Source organism: Gorilla gorilla, chromosome 7 (assembly GCF_029281585.2).
Source record: "Gorilla gorilla gorilla isolate KB3781 chromosome 7, NHGRI_mGorGor1-v2.1_pri, whole genome shotgun sequence".
In the NCBI taxonomy this organism is placed as follows: Eukaryota; Metazoa; Chordata; class Mammalia; order Primates; family Hominidae; genus Gorilla; species Gorilla gorilla.
Window position 1 is genome coordinate 94,188,128 of NC_073231.2, and position 18,641 is coordinate 94,206,768.

The 18,641-nt window shown below is 38.6% G+C and overlaps 1 protein-coding gene across 2 annotated transcripts in view; it reads right to left on the minus strand.

Annotated features, from left to right (window-relative positions):
• Window positions 1-16,241, minus strand: part of MMP16 (matrix metallopeptidase 16) — a 287,063-nt gene extending 270,822 nt beyond the window's left edge. The window contains exon 1 of one of the 2 annotated variants that reach the window (XM_004047251.5): window positions 15,510-16,241. In XM_004047251.5, the coding sequence (XP_004047299.1) occupies window positions 15,510-15,641 (132 nt within the window). In that variant the 5' untranslated portion in view covers window positions 15,642-16,241. The remainder of the gene's footprint in view (window positions 1-15,509) is intronic. The other variant, XM_055349690.2, reaches the window with a different exon arrangement.
• Between the last annotated feature and the right edge of the window lie 2,400 nt (window positions 16,242-18,641).

Here is an 18,641-nt window from a genome sequence, read left to right on the forward strand (position 1 = left end):
TGTAAAATTATTTTTTCATAAAAACGTTATTTATGATGTCATTTTTAATCAATTTCTAAATAAGTATTTCAAAATTCTCTTAGATTTATCTAATACCATAAATATAGATGGATATAAACCATAATAGAAGATTCTGGGTTTTCATTAATGTTTAGGAGTGGACAGGCATCTTTAATGTGAGAACCACTGTACTAGATCACAGTGAGCAGAAGATGAACTCTGAGCTACAGTGCTAGAGAAAGGGGTGAGGCTGATAATGAGAGGTCTTGCATGCCATGTTATAAATAATATAACATGTCAAGACCAGAGATAATGAAGATTTAAAATAGGGTTGCAACCCAAAATAGACATCAGAAATAAAAAGACTTAAGATATACATTAGAGGAAATGAGGCAATTGATTAGAAGTAGAGAGTAAGGGGCAGAAAACTGGGGATTTGGTGCCCACTCTTAACTTGAACACCCGTGTGGTAGGTGATACCAGCACAGTGGTGGGAAGTAGTGTCAGAGGAAACACTGAGACAGGGCAGATCAGAACATCTGTCATTGTACACAGTAAGATGGATAAGCAGACGATGGGAATACAGGCTAGAGCTGAGAAGAGAGATGCCAACTGGAGACAAAAACTGGCAGTTCTCTTCATACGGGTATTTTAAGCCATAGGAATCCAAAGACAGTTTCCAGAGTCAGACATGGCCCAAAGCTAAGCCTTGATCACCCAATCTTTTATAGTTAGACATTTTATTTCTATAGAATAGTGTCTTATAGAAGACTGCAACCTATTCTTTTCCATCTTAATTTAGGCTACAGCATACATGTAACTACCAGCAGTTATCATTATTAGGTTGGTTACTAAGAACTGGATTATATATTCAATATGCAATTTTTAGCAGCTCTATTGAGGTATGATTGGTATACAATAAGCAGCACATATTTTAAGTGTACAATTTGATAAGTTTTGACATACACAGACCACCACAGCCAGGAAAATTAACATATCCATTACCAGCAAAAGTCTTCTCTGGACTCTATAATCCTTCCCTCCCAGCCCTCCTGCCCACCTCAGTCCCTAGGCAATCACTGATCTGCTTTCTGTTGCTAAAGATTAGTGTCCATTTGAGCCAGGCGCAGCGGCTCATGTTTGTAATCCCAACACTTTGGGAGGCTGAGGCGGGCAGATCACCTGAGGTCAGGAGTTCGAGACCAGCCTGACCAACACGGCAAAACCCCGTCTCTACTAAGAATACAAAATTAGCTGGGTGTGGTGGTGCATGCCTGTAATCCCAGCCACTTGGGAGGCTGAGGCAGGAGAATTGCTTGAACCCGGAAGGCAGAGGTTGCAGCGAGCCTGAGCCAAGATTGAGCCATTGCACTCCAGCCTGGGCAATAAAGAGCAAATCTCCGTCTCAAAAAAAAAAAAAAAAAAAAAAGGTGAGTGTCCATTTTTTATAATTTTATTTAAAATAAATCACACAGTATGTGCTCTTTTTAACTGGCTTTGTTCACTCAGCCTAATTGTTTTGGCATTCTTTACTATTTTACAATGTATCAATAGTGCATTCCTTTTTATTGCTAAGTAGTATTCCATTATATGGATGTATCAGAGTTTTGTGTACTGATGTTGTTGGACATCTGTGCTGTCTCAAGTTTTTGGGGGCAGCTTTTAACACTTCATGCAGTGTTGCTGTGCTGGAGATAAATCTTTCAGCTTTTGTGTCTCTGAAATATTCTTTATTTTGCCTAAGTATCTGAAATATATTTTCAATATGTACAGAATCTTAGGTTGAGAGGTTTTTTTCCTTTCTGTATTTTCAGGATGCTTCTCCACTATCTTTTCCTTGTATTATTTCTGACAAGCAATCTGCAATTATTTGTTCCTCTATATGAAAGGTGTCTATTTTTCTCTGTCTGATTTTATGATTTTTCTCTTTATCACTCATTTGAGCAATTTGATTATGCTGTGCCTTACTGTAGTTTTCTTCTTTTTTCTTTGTGCTTGGGATTCATCAAGCTTCTTGGATCTGTGAGTTTATGTATTTTCCATCAAATTAAGAAAAGCGTTATTCTTTCTACCTCTCCCTGCTTAAGAGACTTAAATTACATGTATACATGTTGTATTAACCTGTTCTCACACTGCTGATAAAGACACACCCAAGACTGGGCAATTTACAAAATAAAGAGGTTTAATGGACTCACAGTTCCACATGGCTGGCGAGGCCTCACATTCATGGTGGAAGGCAAGGAGGAGCAAGTCACATCTTACATGGATGGCAGCAGGCAAAGAGAGAGCTTGTGCAGAGAAACTCCCCCTTACAGAACCATAGAACCATCAGATCTCATGAGACTTATTCACTATCACGAGACCAGCATAGGAAAGACCCGTCCCCATGATTTAATTACCTCCTACTGTGTTCCTCCCATACCACGTGAAAATTCAAGATAAGATTTGGGTGGGGACACAGCCAAACCATATCACATGTATATTAGGTAACGCGCAGCTGTCCCATATCTCACTGATATTCTGTTCATTGTTAAATTTTCCTTTTGTGTTTCTGTGAATTACTTGTATTTCTGCAACCTAAAGTTTATTTTGTTCTTCACTAATGTGTAATCTGCTGTTAATTTCAAGTTTATTTTTAATCTCATGTATTGTAATTTTTATCTCTACAGTTCAATTTCAATATATCTTCCATATGTCAACTTTTGGACATAAAGAATATAGTCATAACAAATGTTTTAATATTTTTATCTGCTAATTATAACATCTGTGCTATTTTTGAATCGATTTAAATATACAGAATTTTCTCCTAATTAGTGTTTTTCTGCTTTGTCGTATGCCTGACAATTTTTTATTATATGCTAGACATTATGAATTTTACCCTGTTGGGTGCTGGGTATTTCTGTATTCCAATAAATATCACTGAGCTTTGTTGTGAAATCAGTTAAGTCACAGAATAGTGTGATTCTTTCCAGTCTTCCTTTTAAGTATTGTTAAGCTGAATGAAAGCAGTGTTTAGCCCAGAGCTAATTATTTTTCATAACTGAGGCAAGACACTTCTGAGCACTCTCCCCTTTGCCCTAAGAAGTATGGGGTTATCCAGTCTGGCTGAAGGGAGCTGGCACTATTGCCAGGCCTTCATGAACACTGGCCATGATTCCCTCTAGCTGTTTTGGTTGATTCTTTCCTTGGCAACCAGTAGTTACTTCACAGGAAGACACAGATCAGTTCTCAACTGCATACTCAAGGGGAACCCTGGGCAGATCTCTGGTGTTTTTGCTCTGTGCAGTCCTCTTCTCTCCAGTATTCTGAATGTGAATCACCTTGGTCTCCTTATACACCCAGCTCCATTCCTTAACTCAGAGTCTGTCCAGCTCAACCTGAGTTCCACCTTCCTGGTGCTATGGCTGGAAACTCTCTCAAGGCAGCAAGTTGAGATAATCCTAAGGTTCACTGCATTTGTTTCCCATCTCTCAGGGATAACTCCTTTATTACCCAAAGTCCAGTGACTTGAATATCATTGTTCAAACATTTTGTCCATTTTTTGGGACGGGATAGGCATACCTCTGTTTATTGCATTTTACCTTATTGCACTTCACAGTTAATGTATTTTTTACAAAATGAAGGTTTGTGACAACCCTCCATCAAACAAGTCTATCAGTGCCATTTCTTCCCAGAGCATGTGCTCACTTCACATCTCTGTGTCACATTTTGGTAATTCTCACAATATTTCAAGCTTTTTCATTAGATGATATCTGTTATGGTGATCTGTGGTTAGTGTTCTTTTTCTTTTTTTAACACTTACCAAATTTATTTGACTATGGAATGTTTCTGAGAAATATCTTGTAGCATTAGTTTCTGAAGAACATATTGTGAGATATGCACTAAAACAGAGACCCAAAAACTCACCTAAGGTTCCAGGATTTAAAAATACAGATTCCCAAACCTCACTCTATATGATCACTAATCTCTGATGTTAGTATTGTAATTGTTTCAGAGTACCACAAACTCTGCCCATTTAAGATGCCAAACTTAGTAACTAAATGTGTGTGTGTTCTGACTGCTCCACTCACTGGCCATTCCCCCATCTCTTTCCCTCTCTTTGGGCTTCCCTATTCCTTGAAACACAACAATATTGAAATTAGGCCAGTTAACAATTCTACAATGGCCTATAAATGTTTAAGTGAAAGGAAGAGTCATACATTTCTCACTTTATATTAAAAGCTAAAAATGATTAAGCTTAGTGAGGAAACCATGTTGAAAGCCAAGATAGGCCAAGAGCTAGGCCTCCTTCACTGAACAGTTAGCCAAGTTGTAAATGCAAGGGAAAAGTTTCTGAAAGAAATTAAAAGTGATACTTCAGTGAAAACACAAATGATAAGTAAAATAGCCTTATTACTGTTACAGAACAAGTTTGAGTGGTTTGAATAGACCAAACCAGCCACAACGTTCCCTTAAGCCAAAGCCTAATCCAGAGCAAGGCCCTCACTCTCTTCAATTCTCTGGACGCTGAGAGAGGTGAGGAAGCTGCAGAAGAAAGGTCGAAAGCTAGAAGTGGTTGGTTCATGAGGTTTAGGAAAGAAGCCATGTATGTAACCTAAAAGTGCAAGATGAAGTAGCAGTGCTGATGAAGAAACTGCAGCAAGTTATCCAGAAGATCTAGCTAAAATAATCGATGTAGGTGGGTACCGTAAACAAAAGATTTCAATATAGACAAAACAGCCTTATATTGGAAGAAGAGGCCATCTAGGACTTTCATAGCTAGAGAGGAAAAGTCAGTGCCTGGCATCAGAGCTTCAAAGAACAGACTGACTTTCTTGATAGGAGGTAATGCAGCTGGCAACTTTAAGTTGAAGCTAGAGCTCATTTATCACTCCAAAAATTCTATGGCCCTTAAGAATTATGCTAAATCTACCCTGCTCTATCAACAGAACAACAAAGCTTGGATGACAGCATATCTTTTTACAGCATGGTTTACTGAATATTTGAAGCCCACTGAGACTTACTGCTCAGGAAAAAGAGATTCCTTTCAAAATAATAATACTCACTGACAACATGTCTGGTCACCCAGAGCTCTGATGGAGGTGTATAAGGAGATTACTGTTTTCTTTATGCCTGCTAACACATCCATTTTGCAGCCCATGGATCGAAGAGTAATTTCAAGTCTCAAGTCTCATTATATAAGACATACATTTTGTAAGGCTATAGCTGCCATAGATAGTGATTCCTCTGATAGATCTCAGCAAAGTAACTTTAAAACCTTCTGTAAAAGATTCACCATTCTAGATGCCACTAAGCATCCTCATGATTCATGGGGGGAGGTAAAAATAACAACATTAACAGGAGTTTGGAAAAAGTTTATTCCAATCCCTGTCGATGACTCTGAGGGAATTAGAAGTGGAACCTAAAGATCTGACTGAATTGCTGCAATCTCATTATAAAACTTTAATGAATGAGGAGGCTTCTTACAGATAAGCAAAGAGTGGTTTCTAGAGATGACATCTACTCCTGGTGAAGAAACTATGAACACTGTTGAAATGAAAACAAAGGATTTAGAATATTACATAAACGTAGTTGATAAAGCAGTGGCAGGGTTTGTCAGGATTGACTCTAATTTTGAAAAAAGTTCTACTGTGGGTAAAAATACTATCAAACAGTATTGCATGCTAAGAGAAATCTTTCATGAAAGGAATAGTTAATCAATGTGGCAAACTTCATTGTTGTTTCAAGAAGTTGCCACAGCCACCCTCATCTCCAGGGCCATTACCATGATCAGTCAGCAGTCAGCAGCATCAAGGCAACACCCTCCAGCCACAAAAAGAGGACTTGCCAAAGGCTGAATGGTCCTTTAACAATTAAGTATTTTTAATTAAGGTATGTACATGCTTTTTTAGGTATAATGCTATTTCACACTTAATAGAACACAGTACACTGTAAATATAACTTTTATATGCACTGGGAAACCAAGAAGTTCATGTCACTCACTTCCTTGTGAATTTCTCTTTATTGCAGTGAGAAAACCAAACCAGCAATATCTCTGAGGTATGTTTTTACTTCCTTCAGAGGAAGTGAGAAAGTAGCCAAAGGAATATTTAAATTTTGTAAAAATCAGCTAGATTTTTACTTTTGTTAGTTTAGAAATAGTCCTTCTTTGATTGGTTAATAAACAAATTATGTGAGTGCTGAAAGCTACATACAACAACAATCTTAGGGCCTGAAGATTTTTTTTTACATCTATTGGTCAACCACCATATTGGAGTTTCTATTCTTTCCACAATAAAGGCAACATTACCAGCCAACAGGCCTATTCTCAAACAGTGAGCAGGAACTCAATAACATTTGAGACACCTGATCCATCGCTGGACTGATCTATCTCTGAAAAATGTCGCTTTATATTAAACTAAATAAATATTTTAAAAACAATAAAATAAATATATTTCCTTTTAGCTTCTACTCAATAGATGCAACACATAAAAATAACAAATGCCAGAATTCATAAAACATGCCAGTCAATAGCTATAGACACACACATTCCTCGCCTGCAGGGCATTGGAACACCTGTCTCTGACAAAGGTTTTTCACTACATTTTCTGTATTGTTCAATTCTTTTAATCTTAGAATGTAACCAAATCTTGCTGAATACTTTGAAAATCAGATTTAATGGTAAACTGCAATATAACAAATAGTTGACAAATAAAATACTACAATTTAATATTGTATGTGTTTAAGATTATGCCATACATGGATTACCAATTATCTAATGATTTAGATAACTGTAAAACTATACTGAGTATCACATAATCAATCTTAAATCAACCAATCAAATCAACAATCCCTTATTCAGTTTTTACTCCAGATAAGACTGTCTGCTCAGGATGGGTTAATATTTTTCCACTATACATATTAGTTACATCATTTTAGTTTGGAATACAAATGATGTTCGTAATGGAACTGGATCAAATTATCCATACTGGGAACCTGGAAGTTAATTCTCACCTGTATTTATTCGTTTGGAAGCCTGGGTACGATAGCCAGCCGGCCTGCTTTGATTTTAGGCTATCCCACTTCAGCACTTCATAGCAATATAACCTTGGCAAGTTCTTCAAACCCTGTGTTGCAGATCCAACACTTGCGTAACAGAAATAGTCATACCAACTCAGAAGATTATAATAAGAATTAAATGCGTTTATATATGAAACATTTAGAACACTTATGAGGCACATAGCATGTGTTTAACCAATGTTAATTAACATTGTTTTTTATTATAATTAAGATTCAGTGTTCAAATGGTATTTCCATGTTGCTGGTTATTTGGACCTTTGTTTAATCAGAATGTAATGGCAGAATGTAGGTGTTTCTATGCTCCCAGTCATCAGCGGGAATTCAGGGACTGAGACACCATGTTATTCCTATTTATAAAGGAGACTGCTTGGCAGTGTCTGGATGCTGTCATTATAAAATCCACGCTACAGACAGGCAATAAAGATCACATATCCATTACATAAATGGCCCAAACAAGGCAAAGACTACTTAAGCAATTTGCTTGAGTCACCCATGGAGCAAACAACTTCACTCAGTCCATCATACATAGGCAAAACAATGAGTTATATGAGTAGCACTACTGTAATACAAGGAATACCCAAACCTCCAAAAAGGATTTTAGTCATATCTTAGTAGTGCTCTTGACTTTTCTGTGTTTGTTCTCAATTTTATACAAACCATCGAGTATACATTTGTTTCTCTAAGCTATTTGAAACTATTTTACTTTATTAACGATGACAGAGGGGAGGGGTAAAAATGTGACTTTCATAATTTTTCCCAACTTCTAAACCTGGGGTCCTGCAAAGTAACTAAAATATGAAGTCCCTAAGATGCCAACTAGATGAAGCAAGTAGAGCGTGAGAAAAGGAACTGCAACTGTTGAGAGTAAAGAAGGAATGAATGCACAGACATTAGAACCTAAAATAAAAACAAATTTCTAATTATTATAAACAATGAGAAATTACTAACACATGGTAGGAATTCAACTGTGAAAAGTTCCCATGGAAAAATGCCCCCACTGACATCATTCGGGGTCTGACTGCATCAGCCGCATGCGGAGGCACATGTCTACATTCCATTGACATCACATCAGGTGCAAGCAATTTGGGGACATGAAATGAAGTTTATAAAAGTATCCAGCTTACCCTAAAAAATGGCAGTTTATTCCTCCTTAACTTAAACGGGGCTAAAACAAATACTATAAGATTCCGTTTCAGTGAGTAGTTTATTTGGGTTTCTTTGGTCATTTGAATACATCACTCTAAGGACTCTCTCTCTTGAGAACATTTATCTGTTCTCAGGGTCCATGACTTACTTCAATAATCCATATCTCACTTAAGTGACTAGATTTAAAAACTTACAAAAAACTTAGTGATGCTTATGAGAAGCTTATAATATTTTAATTAAATGCTGGCATGCCCTAATGCATTAGCAAGTGCCTTTGTTATCCCCCAACCTCTACCAGAGGTCAAATAATAATCTGCTCAACTAAAAACATTTCTTAGGCTCCTGTTTAAAGAAACCACACTGTTTCACACTTTTGTGGATCGTTTTTTACATATTTTTAAAAGGAAGAATAGGTAAAAACTGGATTTTAAACTCTGCTTTCATTGAAAAGTATTTATTCAATAAGGACTCATGGTAAACATTAGAAATTAAAATCACTTTAGTCTCATGAGCTTTTAAAATTGGATTTTTGCTACACATAATCTAAAAGGCATTATCAAATTAAATTTATTCCACCTCTAATCTATAAAACCACAATTATTTCATTAGTTATTTTAGTTAAAACAGGAACACCAAAAACACCTAGTCACTACAATGTCTAGTTTTTGACCTATTACACACCTAAAAATAAGAGAAATGTAAAGCATTCCTGCATTATAATATTCTTTGTTATACTGCCATGCCCAGAACATTTTTCCCTAAAGTGCTAATTTCCTTCTTAGTTCATCAAATATGTAATCACTGGTGCCAAGTGGCCCTCAGTAAACCAGGTTACATCTTAAATCGTGAACTGGGTTCACTGATTTCTTCAAAATCTACAATTGGCTATGATTCACTTTGCAACATCTGATTGCACCTAGTATCTGTTCTTGATTTTAAACCAAGTTCTTCCAAGCCATTGGAGTCTTTAAGCAGCTCAATAGCTCCCTCTAGCCTCTTTTTATATACTACACCAAGAGGTCACATTTAATCAAAGGTTAGGGGCTACACTTACTCTCTTGGCTCAGCTTCTGTCATGTGGCTCATCAAGCTATGCCACTATCCAAAACTAAGGATGCACAATGCCAAACAGTTGTGGTGAAACACCAAGCAAAAAATGTCAATTCAGAGTGCTAAATGACAGGAAACAACAATCAAATATGGTTTCATGAAGAACCTCAAAATCTATAAATAACTTCCCCAAGTAAAAGAAAAATAAGGCAAAAGAAAACGTGAATGTCCCATATATCATTACTTAGCATTCTGTCCTTTTAGTACGGAATTTTTTATTGTTCACATAAACTACATATTTTATAAAATAAATGCAATCTGATTTTTCATATTCAAAATCAAATATGTGGTGAAGAACAAAAAAATCCTCAAAGAACATATGCCCAAATTATTTTCCACAATGGGCAAATGGAGAATACAGTATAAGCACTTAATTTCACTACAAAATATGTGTATATTTGTATACATATACAGAGAGACAGATTTAAATTTTGAGACACTCCCTCCCAAAAACTGTTAAAACTTAGATTTTGAACTTATTCCAACTTGCCTTTTTATGATTGAATTACCACTTGTAGATGATATTTGTTTCTCAAAATGGCACTAAATTATATTTTTTTAATTAATTTTTAAGGTTTGCTACCTTGGCCAAAACTAGATTTTAAAATTACGTATCATTTGCTGCCAATGTATTTACTACTCAGCGGAAGGCTACGATGATTTCCAAAATGGAACATCCTTTGGAACTACAGATGATAACACATGTTAGATTTAAGTTACACATTCTGTATTTCCTCATGACATTTATTTCAGAAAAAAAATCTGAACTATCTACCTTTGTGATTCAGTTGTTACCAAATTTACAGGGTCAATATTGCATTTTCCATCCCCTTTGGCTACATAAACTAAAGCTTCTAGGCTTACGACTATAAAATTTCAAATTTGGAAATGGCCTTAGTGACAGTTTAGTTCACATCTCATTGTTGCAGATGAGATATCAAATAAGTTACATGTCCAAGTTCAAAGCCAGGTTAGCAAAAGAACCTGAGTTAAAGCCCACCTCCTTCAACTTCTCCCCCAGTGCTCAATTACACTACATTCCTAGCTATCTTGCCATTCCCAATGTTATATGGACACGATATGTTTTTCACTATTTTTTATTACTGTAGAAAATACTTTAATTTCTTTTTCAGTCCATTCTTATCCCTCCCTATACATAATTTTTGAAAAACTTTTTTGTTGTTGTTCAGAATCTGAGGTATAACAGAGCTGGCCTAAGTTTCTTATTGAATCCTACCCATATTATGAAAAGGAAGCACTTGGGGTTTGATCCAATTAAAATAAAAAGGGCTACTGAATTATAAAGGCCTATTTATTTTCTATGGCATTAGAAAAGATGAACAGATTTCAGCGAACCTAATGTTGTAAAAGAAGGTGTGAGCTGAACTTGATATTCTATGATAGTAACAGATGACAAGACAAAATGTGAAAATCACATTCTTGAACTAAACTGTCTAAGAAAAACCTACGGGAAGAAAATGTACTGATGTTAGCTTGGTTGATTTTCAGTACATTATATTTTTAATAAATGGAAAGGTGTTTAAATAAAATCTTCCTATACCAGTTGATATGTCCTAACCTGATAGATGTTTATGTCATTAGATGCTATGGTGCCAATTACTTCCTTATCGACCTTTATTTTCTATTAATAATAATGACATGTGGCTAGATATGGTGGCTCATGTCTGTAATCCCAGCACTTTGGGAGGCCAAGGAGGGAGAATCACTTGAGCTCAGGAGTTTGAGACCAGCCTGGACAACATAGTGAGATCTTGTCTCAGTGAAAATTAAAAAAAAAAAAAGAAGAAAAAAGAAAAAGCTGGGTATGGTGGTATGTGCCTGTAGTGCCAGCTACTCAGGAGGCTAAGGTGGGAGGATTGTTTGAGCCCAGGAGGTTGAGGCTGTAGTGAGCTATGATCACGTCATGTAATGGTTTCATGAATAACCATAGACCTGAGTGACCCGGCCCAGGCAACTCTGAACAGAGAGGCATAGTCAAGGTAGAACATGTAGGAGAAGCTAGGGAACCTTAAAACAATTGAGACTCTTGTTCTCCTTATCATAGCTTTGGGCCCTTATGAGCACCCTAAACAGCCAGCATATTTGAGACGTTTTGTTAAACCTGCAATCTTGCGGTACATAAAAATCTTGATGAATCAGTCATACAGCCCCTGTTGTTGACCAGTTAGAAACTGCTACAGTGGAGAATTATAGGCTATATTCAGGAGACAACCTTTACTCAAGAAGGCATGGTACCACCATTCTTCCATGTCCAAATGAAATAATGCATCTTGATTTTTTAAGCAAGCAAAGAACGAGAGAAAAGCAACAGTGTCCCAACATAAGAATGTAAAATTCTATAAAATATAATTTTTATCTCTGAAATGTCTCATGATTAATTATTACCAAATTTATATGCAATACAAAAGTACCCAATGCAAACTCTGACTTTTTAGGTACATGCAGGCAAACCTGACAAAGGTTTGAATAAATCTTAAATCAGTTAAGTAAATATATTGCAAGAAAAATTTAGGAAATAGTTATACTCAATTCATATTTGTCATAAAAGACCCCTTTGAAATCTAAAATATCTCTGCTTTCTTTAATCAGGAACAACAAAATCAATTTTTGCCTTATCAAGACTTTTTTTGTCACAAAAGAGTAATCATTTTATGCTTCGATATATGCATCATTTAGAATTTTATATGTTTTTATTTTACCATTAAATCAGCTTGAAAATTTTTTCCTCCCTGGAAATGTATGCTATTGCTTAGAAATCGATAAGGAATATGTTGTTCACATAAGTAATATCTGACAAACTATTCAGAGTTGACGATATGAGAGGTATTACTATCATGAACTATGTTCTGTCTCAAATTTCATAACAAAAATGCTCACAGCATACCAAAAAAAAAGCCACAGGATCATGAAAATCCCTATATGAGATAGCTATTTTAGGAACAAAATGATTTTTAAGACAGTAGACATTAATAGTTATTTATTAATAATTTAGCTGCTTCTGACCAATGAACACCTCTGATTCAGACTGCTGTCCAATGACAACAGTTTTTGACTTTTAGTTAATATTAGCAATGTTCCCTTGCATCGTGCTAATTATCACATACTGAAAGACCAACTCTTAAAAAAGGGATCCAATGATGTACGGATATCTTTACCTAAGTGAGTATATACTGAAAACTTAACAATAAAAGTATTCCACTTGAAATGAAAGTAGAGCAATGTATTGAATCTCTTCCATAGTACTACTCCTGGTAGTGTCTGACCCTTTCTTAGCTGTAAGAGATGTTCCTTTTTGCTTCTTAAAAAACAAGCTAACCAAGCAAAAGCAAATGCACTCTCTTTCTGTAACAGGATTTCATCACCATATTAAAAATATCTCTCACTTCGATAATTGACAACTCCAAATATTTATACCCTTAAAAATCAGACAGGAAAGAGTTAACATGAATACCTCTAGCCAACCACCCTCTTCAAATCCCCCACTTCCCTGCGAAAAATATACAGTCTTAAACCTTAAATCACAGAGATAAAAAAGAATGGGGGGGACCACAAATTGTTAAGTTTAGTGATGAATAAAGCAATGTAATCTTAGTTGTCAGCATAAAAAGCATCCCTCTGAAGTTTTGTTCCAACTATAAAAACTTTCTGTGCTTACTGAAAAAAAATTTTATGATCATATGAGCTTCATGCATGACTGATATCATTACTGTTTATTTTAAGACTATCCTTGAGAATCAATCAAATAAAACATTCCCAGTGTGTATGTTTTGCAACCAGAATGAGGAACACAATGTAAGTGCCTCTTCTGGAGAGGAAGTGATGGACCATTCTTCCCATTAGTGTTTCCTATCAAAAAAAACGTCAGATAGAAGTGAATCAGGCAGAAATTTATGTCAGAAAACATCCCGTCATTCTGTGTTCTTGACAATATTTCCATTTCACTAGCAGCTACTCCTACAATCTAAAAAAAGGGGGGGTATCATTACACATAAAGAAGCTTATAAATCCAACCAAAATGAGCTCAAGAGCTTAAAAATACTATTTGAGGATAACATAAACTATGGCATATAATCTGCTCTAAACCATTAAAAACTTCCCATTTTATTAAGCAAGGTTTTAAAGGTCTGAGATGGCACATGACTTATCTGTCAGGCTTAAATCTGTGTAATAAATATGACTAGAATAATTTAAATCCTCTAAAAATGGGAAAATAACTATTTTCTCCATAAACCATTTTTCCCCACACATCTCAATGAAGAAAGAGAAGGGGTCATTGGAATCCAAAATTAAATAAATTTTTTTAGTACAATCATAACTTTTTTGCATAATAATATCTGAACTTACTGAAGGATTCCAATATAAAGAAATACAATCTTTTATGTTTAGTCTCATAAAAAATCTAATAATCATCAAAACTCATGTTATCCTAACCTCTGAAAGCAAATCTAATACTTTCCTGAAGCAGGTAACCATCAATCCAGGCTGTCCTTCCCTTCCCTTAGTCAGAAAGACACAACCTTGCACTTACTTTTACCACCTCCTACACACTCCACCTCACCACCATCACCACCAATCTGAAGCAATCGGCCCTTCTGTTTATAACATTATAAATAACAGCTTGCCACTTTAATTCCTCCAGCCTATGAACTAATCCTTCATTTCAACATTAAATTATCTCTTGATTTAAACGTTAGGTACAAAAATCCATCTGTGGCACGTAATTCCAAAAGTTCAAATTTGCAATAAAAAAAGTCTGGACTTTCAAGCCCCTTTCTCTTTTTATCTAGAAAAATAAAGTTGTATTTTTCAAAGGGTTAAACCTTTTTAGTTTTCTAATTGGGTTTTTTTGTGTGTAATTTATTCATACTTAATATCTGTGAAGGTCTTTAACTCTTGATAATAGCTCTTACTTTTGCAAATACTTTTTTTGTACTAACCATGACTTATTACATGAAGTCCTAAGAACAGTTTCTATAAACACAGTTATATTCAGAATATGCCTTTACACATGGCATTTATTATGCATACCCTGTATATCAATTGGTTACATGAAGCATGTTCAAATACTGTGCAACAGGTCTTGCTATTGTGTAAACACACACTCCCAGCAAAATGACAATAAGCTTCATAATATCAACAATATAAGAAAAAAAATCACATTATTCCTTAAAGAATTATTCATAATTCGTTTGAGAGTTCAGAGGACATCAGATCTAATCAAAAGAAGTAAATGTTACTAAGACCCTCTTACTGGCTTTGTATCCCACCGTATATGTGATAAAGTTGTGTTACAGCCCAGGTGTATACACGCTTTCACTGATTTATTGCACATTACTGGCTTCAGTGCTGACTTGATGACAGGAAGAGTACTTTGGCAGAGGTCTGACAAGTCCCTATCCTTAAGTTCCCTTTTGCTTTGTGCCGTCTGTTCCCAAAGCTATCAAAGTAAAGCAAATGACAGTCTAAAACCTCCCCGTTTTGCCACGAGAGTGTGAAATCAAATTAAAAACACACCTCAAAACTATTACATTGGGCCACGTTTATTTTCAATTGGCGGGGGAGGGGGAAAGAAGACACTTAAAAAGAGATGGATTTCATGTCCTCTGTGTAGCCAGATCTAGTTACAGTGTATTAAGTTATGTCTAAATGAAAAAAAAAAGACTCTCAAGTGTTTTATCACAAAGTAATGTTATTAAACACATCTAGTGTTCCCACGCTCTCCTCTAGATTCTTTGATTTTTAACCTCCTTTGTTAGGCACCAAACACTGAGAGAAAGATTTCAGGAACAATACCTAGGCAGCACATGATGCCAGGGAATTAATTCTGTCTTCCCCGAGCTGTTTATCCATCATAAACTCAAGCGGCCTTATTTAGCTACACGGTTGCTATATGTAGGACTTCTCTTCCCTGGGTGAAAAGCATGGACCGGCTACAATTGTGTCTTTGAGCGCGCAGCATCGTGCTTTGTGCTGCCGGGGATAACGGATTCTGGGTCTCACACGCATCCGTCACCTAAGACACCCTTAAACTGAACCAGGGTCTCCACAGCTGGAAGGGAAACAATGTGCTGGGACCCAGGCTGCTCTGAGCTACAAGGATCCCAGGAGTGAAGGAAATGTTTCAGGGAGCAGCCCAGGCAGCGGGGGGAGGAAGAAAGCCCTCGCACTCTTACCTCCACATTGAAATACTGTTCCGTTCCGCAGACTGTAGCACATAAAATCCAAAGCAAGGTTTGCAAGAAAAACACCCCTGAATGATGCACGAAATCCAACCGTCTTCCAGTGCTGAATGTGAGTAAGATCATAGTGAACTGTGCTTCAATGGATGGACGAGCTCCCCTTCGTTTTCTCCCTCTCTCCCTCTCCCTCCCTCCCTCGTTTCCTTTCAAAAAAAAGTCCTCCGGGTGGGTAAGGAGCCTGCAGGTTCACCCACAGCCGGGCAAGGGGAGGAGACAGGGGCCCCGCGCTCGGCAGCCCCCGAGAGGCAGCGGCGAAGACAGGGTCAGCAGTAGTTCCTGTTCACCATCCTCCGGGGTCAGTCACCGGGAACGTGGCGCCCAAGTTCACCGGCGGTTCCGGCTCAAAGCGCCTAGTCGCAGCCGCAGCAGCAGCCGCCGCCGCCGCCGCCGCCGCCTCCAGCCCGTGCGTCCTCCTCCTCCACTGCCTACTCCTCCTCCTCCTCCGCCGCCGCCGCCGCCCCCAGCTCCTGCGGGAAGGGCCTCCGCCGCTCCTCACTCCCTCGCCTCTGCTTCTCCTTCCCTCCTCTCCTCGCTCCCCTCCAGAATGTTCATCCGTAATCTACATAACTCCTCCTTCCCGGGGTCTGCCTGGCTCTCGGGGCCCTTGGCGCGCGCGCGCGCGCACACACACACACACACACACACACACACACCGCGACACACACACACACGCGCGCATACACACAGCCCGACACACACGCACGCGCGCTTCTTAAAGGAGACGGCTCATAAAGGATTCCCCACTACGGTAGGGCGCACCGGAGGTATCCAGCCCGCTACAAGGGCCCTGGTTTGAGCACAGCTCTTCGACAGTATCTCCCATCCCGCATCCCCGAGGCAGGCACCCAGGAACTTGGGTGCCTCCATTCTTTCTTCTCGCCCACCCCGCCGCCTCGCATCTAAAATCGAGTGCGCCCCTCCCCAGCCATGAGCTGGGTGGGGCTCAGGCTGCGGACCCTAGTGAGGCCTGGGGAGCGGCCCAACCCTGGTCCTGGAGAGCGGTCGGCATTCCTGAGGAAGCGGCCCTGGAAGAACAGGGGCGCTGGGAATCAGAGGAGCGCCTGGTCACTGAGCGCCGCTGGGTGGCTCGGGTCGGTGGCCGGGGCTGACCAAGTTTGGGAAGACTGAGATAGCAAATCCCGAACGTCCAAAACTTTGTTGGGGTCCCGAGCCTGTGGCCTGGTGTCTTCCTGAATCCCCTCTACCATAGCTACATTCCGCCTTCCAGGCTTGAGGAGTAGGCACAGGGTTTTGGTGGGGGACTAGACAAATACAGAAGCGGGATGAAAACGCTCACTTTCCAAGTGAACGGTGGACACACGCACACAGTGGGACCCGGGAGAGATGGTCCTGGGTGTTAACAAAACATCCGATGAGAGGGATGGGGGCGCTGGAAAGAAACCGGCTGCGGGAGCCAGGGGAAGGGTTGGGGAAAGAAGGAGAAGAAGCAGCCTGAGGAAAGGCGAGTAAAGCAGCTGGCAAGGGCGGGAGGAAGAGGCTGCGCGCAGACCGAGCGGGGGAGAGGCTGGCGGGAGCTAGGAGAGCTGCAGGCAAGAGGGGGAGGCGGCTGGCAAGAAGCACGGGCGAACGCGGGCAGGGAACTTCAGAGGAGGCTGCCAGAAAGGACTGGAGCTGCAGCAGTGCGAGGCAGTGGACAGGGGGGGCAGCAACCACCAGCCCTTGGCAAGTGATGGTTTGGCTGAAAGAGAAGGGGGGAAGGGAGCGAGGCAAGCATCTGTTTGGGGGCCAATGCCAGTAAATGTGCTTCTCCTTGGCAGCCAGCAGAGGGGAAGAGGAGCCCACGGGAAAGAAAAGCAGGCGAGGTTAAGAATAAAGAGTGTTCCAGGTATGACAGCTACCTCGGTGAGGTGGAAGAGAGAATTGACAAGGCAAATTTCATGGGTGAGTTGGAAAGGCAAGAAGCAGTACTACAAGAGGTCCTATGTGGTAAGCAGATGGAAAATTCTGAGAATGGTTTGCCAAAAATTGTATTAGACTGCAATAACTTTTATCCAATAAAAGAAAAAAAAAAGGCTGAGGAATGGGACTTTGCAGCTATTGCTGTAAAAATGTAAGAAATGCCCACCCAACTTGACCCAAGGCCCAAGAAGGTCTCAGGGAGACCTTCCTGACAGTCTGCCTTGTGCCCAGCATGTGCTGCCCACAAAATAATTTTGAAGATGTAATAAAAAGCAATGTCTTATATTGTATAGTATATTAGAATATTCAGAATGTTTCCAGACATAGTATCTCATTTAATTCTCACACCATCTCTGAGGATTTTGTTTTTATTTTACAGATGAAGTAAATGATAGCAATAAAAGGTAACGTTCCAGCAAACCATACAAGTGGCAGAGTTCAGACTTCTGTTTCCTGACTCCCAGTTCAGTGATTTTCCTGCTATATTCCAGTGACTTTCCAAATGGAAATTCATTCCTGCTCTTAGCAATTTTATAATCCATAGGTTGAGATGATTTTTTATAAAAGAAACAGCTAGAAGGCAACATGAAAGTAATGTCATTATATAGAATTTATATGGTGTTCTGTGCCAATATAAGGTAACGAAATGTAGTGAAGTATTTGTCAATAAATCAAGAATGATTTTTATGTGTGCATTATATCTAGTAAAGTGCAAAATTAGAGAGGGAAAATGATAAACAAAAAAAAATGTTTAAACTCAGTTCCTAGTCTTTGAGATACTATTGAAGAGGAGGAGGCAAAAATAATTTACCAAAGATGTTCATGAGAAAACAGTGCTAAATGGTGATGTCCTTGCTAACTGAGCCAAATATTAGAAGACTTTATCAAGGACATGGAGTGTAAGTTGAGCACTGCAAAACTATCAGTAAGGTGGGATTTTTCACCATAAGCAACTTGGTTTTCTTTCTTTCTTTTTTTAAAGCATGTGCTCAAAAAAGAAAAATAGTGTATTTGTGGAGGACAGGTATGGAGAGGGACTTGTAATGAAATATTGAGTTAACATTTGCTCAAATTGGTAAACAAGGATTGCTAAACCATTCTAAATATGAATAGGTATCCAGGGAATATTACCTTCAAAATTATGCA